We start from the raw sequence: 17,975 nt of genomic DNA, 5'->3' as shown, positions 1-17,975 counted from the left end.
CTCTTTTTTAGAAACCCATAAAGGAGGGATTGACCGGGATCATTTCATTTGCTTTTGTGCCCCGCGCCGATCTCAGGCAGGGCATCATGATTACAGCAGACAGTACAGAGGAGAGGATAACATCATTCATGCCAGTTTACTCCGGACAAGTAAGACGGTACAGAACGACTGGTAACCAATTCTCTGCTATCATTGCAAAGCAAATGAATGCTGCTGTTAGCGCTGGAGTAATCGCTCGTCCGCGCATCCATATATATACCGGGCCAGCGAAAAAAAAAAGCTGAACGGGGCTCCCATGGTTGCCGTGTTAATGCATCCTTGCAGGCAATCCGGGAGAAACGGCGCGAAAGATTGTCAGCTGTTGTTTCCCGAGAAGGCATGACTGACGACATTTATCCAGAACCACGGACAATATTCAACCCAGAATCCAAGGGGCAGGAGACTGCGGAACTATGGAATTAGTCTACGAACGCTCCCAAATGCATACGCTCAGAAATCGACGCTAGCCTTGGACCATGGACGCACAACGCCGAATTACTGTGCCTAGTGTGGCCGCGTGAAATCGAATTTATAATATCAGTTTTATTAAACCGATTTTAGCTAATTCGATATTATCGCGTAGCGTAGACGTGGCCTCAGGCTCAGGTTGGCCACCCATGACCTAGAGTGTATAGACTGAGCATTGGTTCCCACTGTTTTTTTTTTAACCTATCGAGACTCTTGCGTACCAACCTAATCTCAGTCCCAGACATGCAAGTGGCAGGGTCTTTTCCAACAGGCTGCTTTCCAGGGAGAGCAGGGGAAAGGCAGGCGTGAAGAGACAGCTTTGCCCTCCCCGTCTGCCAACCAGGGACTGAATGAGTTGATCATAGTGGAGTCTCTATGCAATTGAATGAACACACACACCACAGTCAAACATGAGGATAGCCTGGAGAAGGTACTTATAACCATAGCTGTTCTAGCAAGCACACAGACATGGATTGTACCACTTCAAAGGGAGGGGTGGGCAGCCACAGGTAGACCCCCTCCCCTGCAGTTCTGATGGTCTTAGCATCACCTACTTAGTGGCTCTCAGTGCAAAACTCATCTGCAAATGCATCTGAAAGTGGTCCAGGCGAGAGGCACTGAACTACCTTGGGCAGCCTGGGAGCTGGAAAATCAGTGCAAGCCAGAGTGGACCCACCCTGGGAGCTGGGTTAGCAGGTGCCCTGGTATTCCAGGTCTCAGCCTTAAAAAAAAAAAAAAAAAAAAATTAAAAATTGAAGGACAGCACATTAAAGTGGTCAGGGCACTGCTGGGAGGAAAAAGGGGGCGAAGGGACAAGCTGACGGCCATGGCTGCAAAACCCCTCTGGTAGGTGAATCCATCTCTCTCTCTTTCTTTCTCTCCATTCATTTTCCTGCTGGGTTATTTTATTACATTGCTTTTCTTCAAAGGCAAGGGAGCGAAGGCTGTGCTTAAAACCTTCAGGATTCACCTGTTGGAGCTCGCACAGCAGCAGCAGTTCTCTTCCAGCTCCTGGACCCAGGGCAGCTGAGAATAAGATGGGAGAGGAATATTACCCCATCCATCAGCTGGGGGGCGAGGGAGGGTGAGAAAGAGGTGCAAGTTTTGCAATGACCCAGGATGTTTCTGAGAGACGCTCGCTCTTTCTCATATACATACACATCCAGCAGGTAGAGGCAATTTTCACGCCGCCACTGCTCTGTACAAGTGCAGTGCATAGTAAGTGAGTTTAAGACCAGGAGAAATTGGAAATAAGATATACAGTGTAGCGAGAAGGGGCTGGGGAAATTAGCTGCATAGATCAGTGGTGGAGTAAGCAGTGATCTAGAGCACAAAGGGGGAGCCAGGGAGATTACCATCCTCTCCTCTAAACTGTCTCTTTCTCTTCCCTGGTTGTGAACATGCCATAACTTCCTGGACTAGGCAATGCATTTTCCCTTCCTCTATAGATTTTTTCCCCCACTCCCAGTGCAGTTTCCATTATCATTTGCTAAATATATGATGACACTCTGGCCATAGCTTCCTGACCTATGTATGACTTCCTCCCCCATAGGAATTGCAGATACATTTCTGGCTACAAACAGCTTTTTATTGATCCCCAAAGTGAGGGCATAGCAAAAAATCAGAGACAACTGTTTTTTAAAAAATTATTACTTGATGTGCAAATAATGTTGTTCTCTTGCTACATTTAAGCAACTTATCCTTAAACCTTTGTCTTCTGGGGACCAGATTCTGATCTGATTCCCATTTTATACCGATGTAACTCTATTAACTTCTGTTCCCTTTCTCCTGATTCATACCAGGTTTTAAATAAGCTCAGATTCTGGTCCTGAATATCTTTCATGGACACAAGAAATATTTAATGTTGATTTTTTTTTTTAAACCAGGAAAATCATATGTCCCTCTAAACTTGCAATTATTGTTAAAACAACAGCTCTGTAGTTTTGTTTTTTTCATACAATTATCTAATTAGCAGATAGCAATTTTCTTTTGAATCATTTTTCTTCTTTCCATCATATATGGAAGAAGCTGGGGAATAGGTGTACAGTAAAGGGCAGGAAAGGAAAGGAGTGAAATAAGAATGAAAGAGAAATAATTTTTAAAGGGATGAGATATTTGTTTGTTTCCTTTGTACACTTGCATGGAACAAAATTCTGCGGAATAGTGCAGGACCTGGCTGTTCCAGCTGGTGTGTAGAGCATGTGTAGTATTCAAATCTGTGTTCTTCCCTGGGAAAAATGTCTAAAGAAGCTCATCCAGAGGGACGGATGTGGTGGTGAAAAGCACAGAGGTTGTTATTGGATGATGGTATTCCAGAGTTTTCGTGCAGCTGTCTCCTTAAAAACCATACACCAATGGCCCCAAACACTTCAGCTGCCGCTGCTGTTAGGTTAAGGTTGGAGCTATTCCTGTAAGAGATGTGCATGAAGCAATGGCAGAGGAGTTGGAGATTTCCCATTGGAAAATGGGAGAGTTCTGAGGGTCATTTTGTGCATTTGTAATATAATCCCAGGCAAAAATCTTCATTATGTCTGGCCTTTAGGGGGAAAGAATCTGTCCCTGCATCCAAAATGCCCTTTAGAGAACACTGTTCTCTTCTCAAACTCACATGTGTGAGACGAGCGCCTTGAGAATCCAAGAGAAGAGCTTGTTTTACAACGTTCCAAAGCACAGGCCTGCAGTCACCCAAACAACCCCTAACTCTGCTCTCCCAGAAGCACCATACTAATAACAAAAACACCCAGAAAGAGACAGCAGTATCCATCCATCACATAGGTCCATCTCATTCATGACCCCAAAAGTACTGATATCTTAATAAGCCCATGTAATCGATGGGTGAAGTTGGATCACACCAACCCGCTACCATGGCCAGAGGTGTCTGGCCATGGACACTTTACAAAGTGATAGTGATGCCTAGATAAGCATGCATCAAAGTGATGAGTGTATATAATACAGGTGTTCTGGAATGTATGGATATGTCTTACCCAGGTGTTGAGCTTCAACCCCACCTCCTGACACAAAAAAACTCACCTGAGCTTAGTGGTGCTTTCAACCCTGACTAGCTGGCACAGCTGGGGTATGGGTTAGAGCCTGGGTTCTTTTTCTACTTGGGCAGGTAATCCGCCAGCATTGCAATGAGGAAGCAGGCTAAATTACGTGAGTGCTGATCGTCCTCCAAAATTTCCCCCATGTACCCAGAAGGACAGACAAGTTCTCCCACAATTCATTGGGAAAGACTCATGCAGCAGTTCAGATTTCTGCAGCACACAGAACCCCGGGGCTGTATCCCATAAGACCTAGTAGCGCACAGAGGGGAGTGGGGACCAGTGAGTAGAGCTGGGTCAGGAATTTTTTTATAAAAAGAAATTGTGTCAAAAAATGCAAATTCATCAAAACTGAAACTTCCCACAGGATCATGTTATTTTCAATGATTTATTTGATGTGGGAAGGTAGATTGGGGAATGTCAAAATAGCCCATGTCAACAGTTTTGGAAGGAAACATTCTGACTTTGGGTTCAAAATGACGTACCTTTTGAACTTTTAGTTAATTTTTAGTTATATTTTTAACTGAAACAACATTTCAAAGTTATCAAAATGAAACATTTTAAAAGACCCAAACCAACATTTTTTTCAGGGTTTCTGTTCAGGAACATTTTCAAGATTTTGACTTCCTGTCCCAGTTCAGGAGGGGAATATTTTTCAAATTCTTGTGAGTCAGGAAAACCATTTCCCACCCAGCTCTATCAGTGAGAGCATAGTATACAGAACACAGTAATTCAGATTCAACTTTGTAGTGTGGCTGCACACACCTGGGCTAGGTTAACTTAGGTGCTCAGTCTACCTGGGGGCCAGACACCTAGGCTAACTCTGCAGTGAAGACACCTGTCACAGCTGGGTCATGTGCAGCCAGACCTAGTGGTCAGAGCTGGAGTCCACAGTCATGAGACAGGAGTCGAGAGTCTGCTGATTCAGGCTACCAGCAGGTCAGAAGTAGGAGACAAACTTGAGATCAGAACCACATGTCGGTAACCAGAGTCGGGCTGGGGTGGGATGTCAGGAAGTCAAGCTCAGGGAGCAGGAGCAGGGTGGACCCTAGTTGTTCAGACAGATTCCTGTTCCTGCTTCTGGCTTCAGTAGGGCCAGCAGGCCAATCAACTGCTCAGGGACTCTGCCAATAGGATCTTGAGGTGGAGTCTCAGACTCGGGTTGATGAGTCCTAAGTAAGCAGTTATCAGCAGGCTGCCAAGTGGAGGGGTGGAGAGGGCTGATCCTGCATACCAAGGTTTGAGGCCCAGGGTTCATGACAACACCCTATGTGATAGCGCCAAAATAATTGCTACCTCCCCCTCAAAACCAGTCCAAAGCATTTCTCCTACCAAAGGACATCGGCCTAAATCCAGTCTGATAGTTGTACATTGAGAGAGACAATGAGACACAAAGCCATTGGAAAAATGTTCTAAACGGTGAAATCTGTAGTCTCAGCATCTTGAAAATGTCTTTTCTGAGTTTTGTCCCAACCTTTCCAGATATAGTCTCCCTCAGGATGAATTGTGGTATATAAAATTTTGGGTGGTTTGGATTCTTTTAAAGGCAGTTTGTTTGTTCATATTAAATTGGACTTATAGCTGGGAAGGAATGAAGAGAAAGGAAGAAGAGAAAACCAGATATGGGTCACGTCACTTAATGCACTACTGGAAGGGCTCAGACACTTTGGCGATGAGGGAAGGTTAAGGAATAGAATAGAATCTCTCCAAAAAAATACAGCTTTGCTGTAGCAACCTTCCATTTGAGCATCTCCACCTATCAAAGGTGAGGATTTAAATCTTTTATAACTGATTTGGGATCCTTTGGCATATTCCAAAACCCTGGTCTAGCACCACTTGTCACTGAGGCAAGCAAAACCAAGGAGAGAGATCTTTGCCTCCTTTGAGGGGTATGTGAAGCCTTCCCAGACTGCTTGGTAGCCATGCCTGGAAGCTAGTTGCTGAAATTGCTCGTGGCCTTCCTTTGAGGAGATGATTGAACCTCCTTTAAGGCTGTAGTTCTTGGGGTCTTTAACTTCTCTAAGACCTCGTCTATCTTAGCACCAAAGACGGCAGTTCCTTCCAGAGGCAAATCCAGTATTTTTTCCTTGAACCTCTGTGAAAAGATCTGAACTCATGAGCCACAGATTTCACCACAGATTAAAGGATGCTTCAGATTCAAAGAGCATGCAGGTGAGTCTTAGCCTGTATCCTCCCATGTGGGGCCAGATAACCATTCCTGTGGGAGTGTATGCCTCCTCTTTGTACCCTCTCCAGCACTTCTCAGGGAGGAAGGCTCTGTGCCACCCCCCTCGTCCTCTGTCGAATCCCCCTGGCATTACAGTTACTGCTCCTGGAGCTCTTGCCCCAGGTGCAGCTGAGAGCAGCTTTTCCTCCTTGACTGCTGCTCATTCCACTCCTGGGCAGGTGTTTAGAAGCAGTGAGTGTGTGGCTGAGGGTGCTGAGCTCCTTGTCTTGCTCCTGGTTTTGCTGAGCATTGAGGTTGCTGGAGGACACCCAGCACCTCACAGAATCATGCCTTTCACTTTACAGTAGCCCATGTAATCGATGGGTGAGCTCAATCCTTGAGGGGGCCATTTAGGGAAGTGAGGATTGGTCCTGCTTTGAGCAGGGGGTTGGACTAGATGATCTCCTGAGGTCCCTTCCAACCCTAATAATCTGTGATTCTGTGAAAACAGGAAAGAATAGGGCCCTGACTATCAGTATCCTGCACCTCAGAGCAATAATGGGCACAGAGCAGTTCATTCTCCCCAGCTAACCTACATTTCCACAAAGCTTTCCTAAGGGGGGGTGGGCTGGAGAGGGGGGAAAAGGTGGTTGCCGTGGTTAGTCTGCTATCATTAACTCAACCAGAAACCTGCCAGGGGTTCTGGGTCTCATCTGCAGGAGTTGCCGCTGCTCCATTACAGTTCGCATGCTGTAATTAAGCGGCAAGGGGGTCGCACCTGCTGACACAGTGGCAGGAGCCTCCTGCTGCTCATGGAGTAGTGAGGCTGCTCAAGAACCATGGGCCTGTCACATGCAGAGAGTGCTATCCATGGCCAAAGTGTCAGGCTGCCAGTCCCCCTCTCCTGCGGGACAAAATAATCCGGGAGAGGGCGGGGCTGAGGTCACACAGGCACACTGTGCCTGGAATAAATGGATGGCTCTTTGATGTCCTGCACATGCAGCTAGGAATCCTGGTCCAGAGAAAAACAGGAGAGTCCTTCCAACTCTTGCACAAGCATTATCCGGGTAAGGCAAAGTCTCTCTGCTGATGCGGGCACTGAGCATGTGGCTTGAGGATGCTGGCTCAGACTCTGCTATATTTACATGTATTCACTACACGAGTCTATTTCAGGGAGAGCTGGTAGCTCTGGGGATTGGCAGATAACTGGCTTATAAAATCTTTTACCTCTAGGGTGCTAGTTCGAATACAAGCCAATAGTGACTGCCAGTCATCACCAGCTGATGTCTGTTTGTTGGCATGGGCAAAATGAATTCAGTGACCGCAGGACAGATCCCAGCGGATAAGTGTCCCCTGTGTTGGGCTGGTTCATGCCATCTTTGTGCTTTGCGAATCCCAGGGGCCAGCAAGGAGGAATTTTCACATTTATAAACTCTGACAACTGCCATCCACAGCATCTGGAGCTCAGAACATGCCCCCCCCCCCCCCCAACTTCACCCTCTCCCAGTCCCTGCAGCTCGTCTTCTTCTGCCTCACTGTTCTATGCAGAACACTGTGCCTGCACCACTGCCTTCTATCTTTGGTGCTCTGATGCACTGTTAGCGTCTTCCCAAGGCATTTTGATAGCTTTCAATTCTGCTTCTATTGGGTGTTTCCATGTTATCCTTGGTCTAGTCATCTCTTGAGCTGGGGGTTCTAGTTCAATGTCTGTCTAGGTATGTTGTTCTGCTCTTTCCTCCATGTATGTCCTAACTGTCTCCATTTTCAATCCAGAATTTTCTGCCTATCAGTTTCTGTTTCCTCCTCCTCCAGAGTGATTTTTCCTGACCAGCTGATACTGAGATTTGTCTACAGAATCTTGTTTTGGAAAAGCTGGAGTTTAGATAGTAAGAGCTTACTAGGTTTCTTGAATATACATATGTTATATGGGCCCCACACCACCCGTGCAAGGGGAACTCTCAGCCCAGAACTGGAAGGTCAGAATCTCCTTGCTCCCCAGCTGTTTTATTCTAATTAAGGCAGTGCTAATTGCCCTCAGAACTGCAAAGTGTATTAAACCTGCCCTCAATTGCTTCTCTCTTTGAGAACAAACTTCAGGACAGTTTCTCCCTCCTGCCCCCTAACCATCCTCCCTGCAGAGATAATCTTAGAGAAGGCTCACAGGAAAAGGCAGGAATGGAGCAGCCCCGGGTGCATTGGCACACTCAGGTCCCAAGGACCAACACTGGGGGGATGGAGGAGAGCTAATGGATGACGTATTAAAATAAAAGGCTACCACTAGTAGAATATGAACTTGCTACCCCTGCAGAACAAGGCAGAGGCTTCCACCACCAGGCTGCGCAATCTGTGCTAACAAGGCTTAAATTAGATACTGGTGAGCTCAGATTTTGTTCTCTAAGGTCCTGCTCCTAAAAGGCCTTCTCCTCTACCATTGACTGGGGTGAGAGCTGAGGACCCTCAGAGCCTGCTGGAGGGGTTCTTGGCACCTTGCACAGGGGGTGGAGGTTTGTAAAGAACACAGATCAATGGGGTTTGCAAAGTACATTGTGAATCATCCCAGCAGGACCCACCCCACTAACCCCTTTGCTTTATGGGGCTGGTGTGCCCCTGTATCTGGTGATCTAATCAGAGCCGTGGTGGTACAGGGCTATGCTCAGCAAGCACCTGAATGCTGGTGGGGTGGCAGGCACCAGCACTCTGGTTGGTGGGTGGTTTGGTTGCTGCTCTAGTAGATCAGCAAAGCCTTAATAGCATGGAGGCAGGCAGGGCAGAACCAGCCTAGAACAGGGGTAGGCAAAAGCGGCACATGAGCTGATTTTCAGTGGCACTCACACTGCCTGGGTCCTGGCCACCAGTCCGGGGGGCTCTGCATTTTAATTTAATTGTAAATGAAGCTTGTTAAACATTTTAAAAACTTTATTTACTTTACATACAACAATAGTTTAGTTATATATTATAGATTTATAGAAAGAGACCTTCTAAAAACGTTAAAATGCATTACTGGCACCCGAAACCTTAAATTAGAGTGAATAAATGAAGACTCGGCACCCCACTAAGGTTGCCAACCCCTGGCCTAGCGCTTAGCAGCCTGCGTGAATTGCACTGAAAGCTGATCAATGACCCCAGCACCAGAAGAAGAGCATCCCTCGCTCATCCATGCACATCTAAATTGAATTGCTCTGCAAATTAGCTTACTTAGGAGGGCAGCCTGTGGTGCAGAGGCAATTTGCAAACATAACAGTTCTCCTGGGAAGCCCTTTTTCCACTCCGGGCCCAGGAGAACAGTAATGCTTGAGATTAGACAGATGCTTTGCCGCTAGCCCCCAGTGCTAGCTCTGGGACCCGCTCCCACCCCCGCGAAGAGAAACAACACACAGAAATGTGAGAGCCAACCCAGAGCAGGATTGTATTGTGCTTTTGATAACACTGTCCCCATCTGCAGGGCTTTACAAGCCCTCAGACGTAGCCTTTGCCCTGGGATGCTGATGCTAAATCAGAGTGAAAGATTAGGGTCAGGCATGGGTGCAGCTGGCATCAAAGAGGAGACAGGGGTGCTGAGGCAAAGGGAGAGTGTGTGCCTCAAGAGGGAGAGATGGGGCAGTTAGGGCACCAAATGGGGAGTAAGGTAATAAAGGCAGAAAGGCCCATGGGAACTCGTCACCTAAATGTCTATGAGGATCTGGGCCAAGGTCCATTTGTGGGAGGAGGAGCTAAAGGGAGCACTTCAGAAGGGGACTGGGGAGGGAGCACAGGGGACAGAAGGTGGAAAGCAGAGATGTAAGGGTCATACATTCGTACAGCTCCTCAAAGGGGAGGAAGAGCAGCAGAAGCAGATGACTGCGAGGGCTGGGATGGCGTCCCCATCCGCCCATGAGCTAATGTGCTGTCATTAGCTAAGTGCCTGGTGGTGGGGAGGAAAGGAGCCCTGGCTGGAGGTAGGGATGGTTTGCTGAAGTATAGATTGCCTGGCCTTCTCTTCCCTGGCTGGGCCCAGCCCAGAGTGAGCTGTTGGATTCCTGCCCACGTTCCTGGACTGACTGACTGTCTCTTCCACCCTTCTTACAGCAGAGTGGAGCAAACTGCAGTGAGGCCCAGCTCGGGCAGGCTCGTGGCATGGAGCTCACTGGCCTTCAGGCTACACAGGTGCCCCCTCCACTGCACCATCTTGCTGCTTCTGCTCCTGTGCCCCGAGCTGCCCAGAGGTCATAACCTGAAGCCATCCTTGCCCCCCATTGTGACAGACTGGCCCTTTCTGGTGGCCTGGAATGCGCCAACGGCTCGGTGCTGGACTTCCTATGATGTGCCCCTTAGTGTGGCCTCCTTCAGCCTCCTGGCAAACGCGCAGGAAGACTTCACAGGCGGGAACATCACCATCTTCTACTACGATCAGCTGGGTCTATACCCCTACTACCTGAACAAAACCACACCGCCTGTAGCTATCAACGGTGGCTGCCCCCAGAACGCCAGCCTGCTGGACCACCTGGACAAGATGGCCAGTGACATCGCCACCGCCATGCCCTCGGCCTCCTTCGCTGGCCTATCTGTGATCGATTGGGAGAACTGGAGGCCCCAGTGGATCCGAAACTGGGACAAGAAAAACGTCTACCGGACCATGTCCACCCAGCTGGTGAGGCAAAGGAACCCACGCTGGCCCGATGAGCAGGTGGAGCTGGAGGCTAAGTGGGAGTTCGAGACGGCTGCGGCCAGGTTCATGGCAGAGACCCTCAAGCTGGCGCAGTTGCTGCGCCCTGGCGGCTGGTGGGGCTACTACCTCTTCCCCGAATGCTACAACTACCATTACTGGGATGATTTTGAGAACTTCACTGGGGGCTGTCCCCAGGTGGAGGTGCAACGTAACAACAAGCTGCTGTGGCTGTGGGAGCAGAGCAAGGCACTCTACCCCTCCATCTACATGGAGGAGGTGTTGAAAGCCTCCCCGCAGGGCAAGAAGTTTGTGCAGGCCAAGCTAAGCGAAGCTCTGCGCGTGGCTCAGCTGCCCTCCGTCAACCACTCCCTGCCTGTCTTTGCGTATGCCCGGCCCTTCTACAGCTACACCCTGAAGGAGCTAACCCAGGTGAGATACCACCTCTCCTCCTCCCCACTCTCTGGGCGTAGCAACTGCTGAGACTAGTCAACAGTGGGGACTGAACCCAGGACCTTCAGCCCTGACAGTGCTGGGAGCTGGGAAGGAGCAGGTGACTCTGCTTTGTGCATCAGGCAGGCCTGAGAGGGTGGGAGGGGGACCATCAGGCATTTAATTCTGTATGAACAGTTTAGCTTCATGTGATGGGGACAGGGGAATGGCTGGGGGGAAACCTCATCACAGCTGATCCCACATTAAATGCCAGCCACTGTCCACAATGGGGTCAGGAATCCTTTTTAAATTCTGCTATCCCCACTAATGATTAACTCCCAGTCTTGGCTTGGGCATGAATCCCTACTTGACTCCAACTAGCAAACACCACTTGCTAGCAGGATTCCAGCCATCCCATGAACCTGGCCTAAGCCTTTGCATAACTGAACTAACAAAGGCAAATCCTTCCCTCCCGAGGAGCAGGATTTCCTCAATGCTCCTTTTATCTCATGCTTCACAGCACCTCATCTGCACAGCGCAAAGGATCAGTGTGAAGCTGGCAGGATTGGGGGTAACCACTGCTCTGCCTATTAGGAACCTGAAAATGCAGAAGCCCGAGCTGCTGCCTAAATAAGGGCTAGTCTACACTGGCACCATTAAAGCGCTCAATGAGGGGTGTAGCTACCAGCGCTAGGGCACGGTTTACACTGGCGCTTTACAGCGCTGCAATTTGCTGTGCTTGGGGTGGGAGGGGGAGAGGGGTTTCACACCGCTGAGCGAGAAAGTTGCAGCGCTGTTAAGTGCCAGTATAGACCAGCTCTTAGTTTCTTTGCTTGGATTAGAGAAATTCACCAGAAATTCCTATGGTTCAGCTTGTGGCTGGGACTGTTTCTACCAGCCTTTTGCTTTTTTTTTTTTTTTTTTTTTTTTTTTTTTTTACTCATAGTGTTAAAAGTGGTTCCAGGCTTGTTTACACTGCAGCTTTGCCACAGGTCCAGGTGAGCATCGGTGAAAATGTTTGATTAAATACAGTAGCCTCTGTGTAGACGAGCCTGTCCATCTAGGATTCTCCATTCGCTCCCCTACAATCCCTGTTCATTTGCTGTCTCACAGACACTACAGACGGTCACTCCTTCAGAGCTGAGGGGGGAGGAAGTATAAAGATGGATGGTCAAAGCGGGGCAGTTAACATAAGATCCCCTGCTCTGCCAGCTATCACCCCACTCTTCCACCAAGCCTCTCTTGCTGTTTGATGCCTTTAAGCACTGTTAGATTCATGTTAACTTTCATGCATCTCTGTGCTGCTGGTGTCTGGCTGGGACCAAGAGTGGAAAAGCCAAAACCCCATGCATTGGACAAACAGCTATCTGCATGGAAGCTCTGAATGGTTCAAGGTATTGCTAATTACAACCAGCCAAAAGAACATGCTCATGGGGATTAGCAGATTACTGGTTCAAATCTGGCACAGATAGGGACCAACCAAAAGCTGTTTCTAGTTTTCCCCCCCTCAGCCCAGGCCTTAGTCAGAACCTCTGGTGGCAGTGCCACAGGAACTCCACAGAGCGACTGGGCTATGGAAGCTAATCTCCCCCTTCCCTACTCATGGCCCCTTCAAATCATGGCTCAGGCGCAGCTGCAGGATGCTATAGGAAGCCTTGTGTGCCTCTGCTGCCCCCTCTGTCCCTGTCCTGTGGAAAACCAGCTCCTGTTTCCAGCACGGTTGCTCACTCATCCTCCATAAATTCACATAAGTACTCATCCTGCCCCTCCCCCACAATAGAGTGTTCTACACACAGAGTCAATGCTAGGCGCCTATTACCCCATGCTACATTTCCCAGCACTTTGCCTGGACCCTTGCTCAGCCCTGTCATGTTTTCATGGTGCTGTGGGGGCTCTATATAGAATACAGCCGGCTGTGCCACCGGAGCAGTTCTACACTGTACAGCAGCCCAGTCCCACAGCAGCACCATTAGTAAACCCCGTTCTTCAGGGGCAACTGGCACTGGGTCACAAAAACTCACTCCGGGCTGCAACCTGGTGTATCCTGCCTTTCCTTCCCCTGAGGGCCCAAAGTGGTTTGCACTCACACTCAGAACCATGAAAGGGAAGAGGCCGAGCTGATAGCCCCTTTGAGGGCAGGCTATCACAACCACAGGGAGGGTCTGCACTGAGCACCTGCCAGGCAGCAACCCCACTACACAGGCTGTTGTTGCTGTTTGGCAGCATAACAGGGAAAGGAACTGAGTCAGCTGGATGCTCACAGGCCTGGCTTTACCGGATTCTCTCAGCTGCCCAGCCAGCTCTTCTGTGCTTGGTGTTCTCACTGCGCTGCTGGTTTCTCTTGTTACAGACAGACCTTGTGCACACGATCGGGCAGGCAGCAGCCATGGGGGCTCACGGCATCATTCTCTGGGGAGGTGTGGAATATTCTCGCAACCGGGTAATAAAGGCTACTCATGGAGTTACCATTGTTTGTGTGAGTGGGGGGAGAGGGGAACAGGGGGCATGCACGCACACCTGCATCTGGGATTGGGGCCCCCCAAATGAACACCCCTGAGCTCCTCCCTGCTTTAGCAGCAAGGGGCTAGGTGCACCTCCCCCTGAGCACTACTGTTACATACTGCTGAGCTAGCCCTACGGGTGCTTGAGGGGGGATATGGGACAGATCCAGCTCCCAGCAGTGGCAGCAAACTAGCCAACGACTGAGCAGGCTGCTGAAAGTGCGCTCCCTGCACCAATGATCCTTACACTTAAAGGCTGAGGTGGGACCCAGCAGCTGCCAGCTAAATGCCAGCTGTTGCTAGAGGGCAGGTGACATTTTTTCACTAGAACATGGATTAGAGCCCCTGCCAGCTCATCACAGGGGCAAGCAAACAGCTCTCGGAGGTTAACTGCAGCCTGGTACACTGGCCTGGAATTGGAGCAGACAGTGTGCCGTGAAGGGAGCCACAGCCCATTAAGGGAAAGCTGATGTTCTGCTTAAGGCACTGCACTAGGCCTCAGGAGAGCTGGCTTCAACTTCCAGGGCAGTTACAGAGATCTCGTGTGACCTGGGGCAAGTCACTGGATCTCCTTGCCTCAATTTCCCCTCTGCAACATGAGGAAAGCAGCACTGCCTTTGGCTATCTTGTCTATTAAATTCTTCAGAGCAGGGCCTGGCAAGTTAGCTTGGGATGATCTATTTGCCATAAACCCATGCTGATCCCCTCTTTAATTCTTTATTATGAGAGTACACAATGGCCATTCCCCCATTTTGCCCAGGATCAAAGTCAGGCTGACAGGTCTACACTAACTCAGATCATCCAATTAACTCTTCTTAAATACAGGCACAACAGTAGCTTTCTTCCAGTCCCGTGGAGCTTGGCCCCGTTCCAAGATTTATTAAAAATCAACAATAGATACAAATGATCAAGAGCTGCTGGTTTAAAGATGTCTAACTTTAGCAGTTGCTGTTTAACATCCTCCTTAATGGTTTGTTATTAATTTTCCAGTAGCAACAAGAGGCTTCAGCTGGGATTGCTAGGGGCTCCTGATCCCAGCTGAGATCTTTTACGTACTACTAGCAGACTAAACCACCCAGAGGAGAGAGATTAAAAGTAATTTACATTTTTCAAATGGGATTACCCAATCCCACAATTGAGAGGATACACTGCTTTAAAAAAAGAGATCTAATATAACAAATAGAAAAAAAGAAGGGATGTTGATAGCAATTAATGTAAATTAGAAGCCAGACATTTTAGAAAATTGATAAGGGAATCAAAAAAACATGAGAGGAAATGTATCGCCAGTAGAGTTAAGGACAGTAAGGAGATTTTTAAATATATCAGGAACAAAAGAAATCTTAACAATGGGGTATTCAGCTATTACTAGGTGGAAATGCTAGAATTGTCAATAATAATGCAGAAAAGGCACAACTATTCAAAAATATGTCTGTTCTGTATTTGAGAAAAAGCCAGATGATGTATTGATATCAGATGATTATGGAATACTTTCCATTCCAAATGAAGAAGGCTATTAAAACAGCAGCTCCTAAAGCTAGACATCTTTAAAATCAGCAGGCCCAGCCCATTTGCACCCAATATTTTTAAAAAGAGCGGGCCCAGGATCTCTCTGGACCCTTAATGTTGATTTTTAATAACTCTTAGAATACCGGACAAGTTCCAGAAGACTGGACAGAAGCTAACATTGTTTCTGTATTTCAGGGTAAAACAGGATGAAATTATAGGCCTGTCACCCTGAATTTGATCCCAATCAAAATGCACCTCTACCTCGATATAACACTGTCCTTGGGAGCCAAAAAAATTTTACCACGTTATAGGTGAAACTGTTATACTGAATTTGCTTTGATCCACTGGAGTGCGCAGCCCTGCCCCTGCCAGAGCACTGCTTTACTGTGTTATATCGGGTGGCATTATACTGAGGTAGCGGTGTACTGGAACAGCTGATAAGGGACTCAAAGAATTTAAAGGAGGGTAATATAACGACTGCCAAGCAACATGGTTTATGGAAAATGGCTCTTGTCATACTAACTGGATATTAACTTGATACTGTATTACAAGTTTGGCTGATAAATAGAGTTGATGTTCTATACTTAGACTTCTGTAAGGCATTTGACATGGTACCACATAGTATTTTGATTAAGAAATCAGAATGATACAAAATCAGCATGGCACATGTTAAATGGATTAAAAGCTGGGTGGCTGCTGATTCCCAAGTTCCAAAATGTATTTATCATCAAGCATGTATGTATGTAGTGAGGTCCTGCAGAGAGTGGTTCTTGGCCCTACACCATTTAATATTTTTATCAATGATCTGGAAGAAAACAAAATCATCACTGATGAAGAGTTAGGAATAGGTGGTTATATTACCTTTCTATTTGGCAATGAAGTAATCTCAGTGGGACAGCTACTGGAATCCTGTGCCCAGTTCTAGTCTCCTGAATTCAAGCCAGATGTTGATGAATTGGAGAGGGTTTAGAGAAGAGCTGCAAGAATGACTGCAGGAGTGGAAAATATGCCTTATAGTGATTGAGCTCCTGGACTCTGTCTATTGACCTCATCACAGAAAAGGTTAAGGAGTGACTTGATCACAGTCTATAAGTACCTACATGGGCAACAGAAATTTGATAGAGGGTTCTTCAACATAGCAGACAAAGCGATAACAAAATCCAATGGTTGAAAATTGACGCCAGACAAATTCACACTAGAAATAAGGCACTATTTTTTAATAGGAGGGTAATTAAACATATCAAAGGTTGTGGTGGATTCTCCAGCACTGGAAGTTTTAAAGTCAAGCCGGGATGCTTTTTCTAAAAGATCTGGTCTAGTTCAGTCATAGCTTTTGGACTTGAAGCAAGAATTAATTCAGGGAAGTCCTATGGCCTGTGTTACGTGGGTGGTCAGACCAGATGAGCACAATGGTCCCTTTTGGCCTTGGAATCTAGAATAGCACAGCCTGGCTGTGGTGAGTAACTGCTTTAATTTTCCTTCTCCAGACCAACTGTGTAAAGATCCAGAAATACCTGACTGGCACCTTAGGCCCTTACATCGTCAACGTGACCACGGCAACCAAACTCTGCAGCCAGTTTGTCTGCAACAACCATGGCCGCTGCCTTCGCAGGGAGATGGAGTTGGACAGCTACCTGCACCTGGATGCGAGCTCCTTCCAGATCCGAGTGGACAAAGCCACCCATGGACCACGTGTGTCCGTGAAAGGAGCCCTCACCACGCAGCAGAGGGATAGGATGAGACAAGAGTTCACATGTCACTGCTACCAGGGCTGGAAGGGGGAACACTGTAATTCCCAGGGTCACAGCAACCAGCTCTGGGCATGGGACTTGTGCATCTCCATGGTGGTGATGTCTGCAATGTGGACGTGGGGCATGTGACCCACTTTTGCAACCAATTATTTTCAATGTGAATTTGTGAAGCCTGTGATGTGACGTGAACCCCCGGAAAGAGGAATGACAAGGAAGAAGGAAAACCAACAGCAGGTTCTGTGTGGTGGCAAGAGATCTGAAAAGTTTCCAGACATTTGTGAATCCCACCAACTCCCATGACCCCCAGTACCTAACCCCTCCCTCCCCAACGGGGGTCACATAGTGTGGATTTTCCCCAGCTTTCTTTGCAATATTTGTAGGGTGCTATTACATTCCTCACTTAGGTCAGTGACTTTCTACAGCACAGAACCAGCTTTAAAAATATGTATGGTGCAAATCTTCCTTAATCACAGCCAGACAAAGGACAGTTTTATATTGCTCCTTTTTAAAATATCACATTGGTCAGGATTAGTTGTTTACAATAGAGTTACCAATGGCCACACTCTTGCCTCTTCAAGAACCAGAAACATTTAAAGTCCTTCCTATTTATATGCAGAGTGGACTTATCCTACTCAGACTGTTTTTAGGTGCCTTCCCAATGTGACTGGTGCTATTTTAACTCCTGGATGTGTGTGTTGTGCTACATTCCCTCTCTTTGTTAAGAATCTGGGTTGATTATTTTTAATTAAATATTTTCCATGTGAATATCATGTTTGTGGCGTATAGGCCTGGCCCCTGGCTGCTCCACCTAGCCTGGAAGTGGAAGCTGCCCAGGAATGATTTCCACCCTAACTTGGAGCAATCCCTTGGTGATGGGCCGGGAAGCTGCTAACTGAAGAGGACTCCTGTCCACTAGGAACTGCCATGAGACTAGGGAGGAGACTTTCCAAGGGCAGTCAGCCACCCAACTCCCTTTGAATTTCAAGGGAACTTCAGCATTTACCTCTCTTAGGCACCTTTGAACAGCAGAGCCTAAACTCTCTTCCCACAAAGTACCTCCCAACTAGCAAAGGCTGAGGTGGTTTGAGTCGTATGAATTCTTTACTCACCTAACCAGGAGATTGCCTCTGACTCTATTCTAGGCAGTCCAGCATCAGAAGATGCTTAGGCCATGTCTACACTACTAAGTTCTATAGGCGTAACTACATCAGTTGGGGGTACGAAAAAACCACTCCCCCCAGCCGACATAGCTATGTCGGCAAACCCCTCAGCCTGGACACAGCTACACCAGCAGAGAAGAGAGCTGCTGCTGTCATAGCTAATGTCATTTGGAGCGGTGGTGTTCCAACATTGGCAGGAACCCCCCTTCTCTTACCATCCATTACATCCACACTAAGGGCTCCCTCAGTATAGCTATGCCAGGGC

At 47.8% G+C, this 17,975-nt stretch overlaps 1 protein-coding gene across 1 annotated transcript in view; it reads left to right on the top strand.

Moving 5' to 3' along the window:
- The window catches only part of LOC116839678 (hyaluronidase-4-like), a 33,622-nt gene extending 16,376 nt beyond the window's left edge, over nt 1-17,246 (top strand). The window contains exons 2-4 of the mRNA XM_032805780.2: nt 9,784-10,792; nt 13,143-13,232; nt 16,287-17,246. Of these exons, the coding sequence (XP_032661671.2) occupies nt 9,784-10,792; nt 13,143-13,232; nt 16,287-16,679 (1,492 nt within the window). The 3' untranslated portion in view covers nt 16,680-17,246. The remainder of the gene's footprint in view (nt 1-9,783; nt 10,793-13,142; nt 13,233-16,286) is intronic.
- Nucleotides 17,247-17,975: the final 729 nt, after the last annotated feature.

Source organism: Chelonoidis abingdonii, chromosome 16 (genome assembly GCF_003597395.2).
Source record: "Chelonoidis abingdonii isolate Lonesome George chromosome 16, CheloAbing_2.0, whole genome shotgun sequence".
In the NCBI taxonomy this organism is placed as follows: Eukaryota; Metazoa; Chordata; order Testudines; family Testudinidae; genus Chelonoidis; species Chelonoidis abingdonii.
Note: the sequence above shows the minus strand (reverse complement) of the source record. Positions and strands in the feature narration are given on the sequence as shown.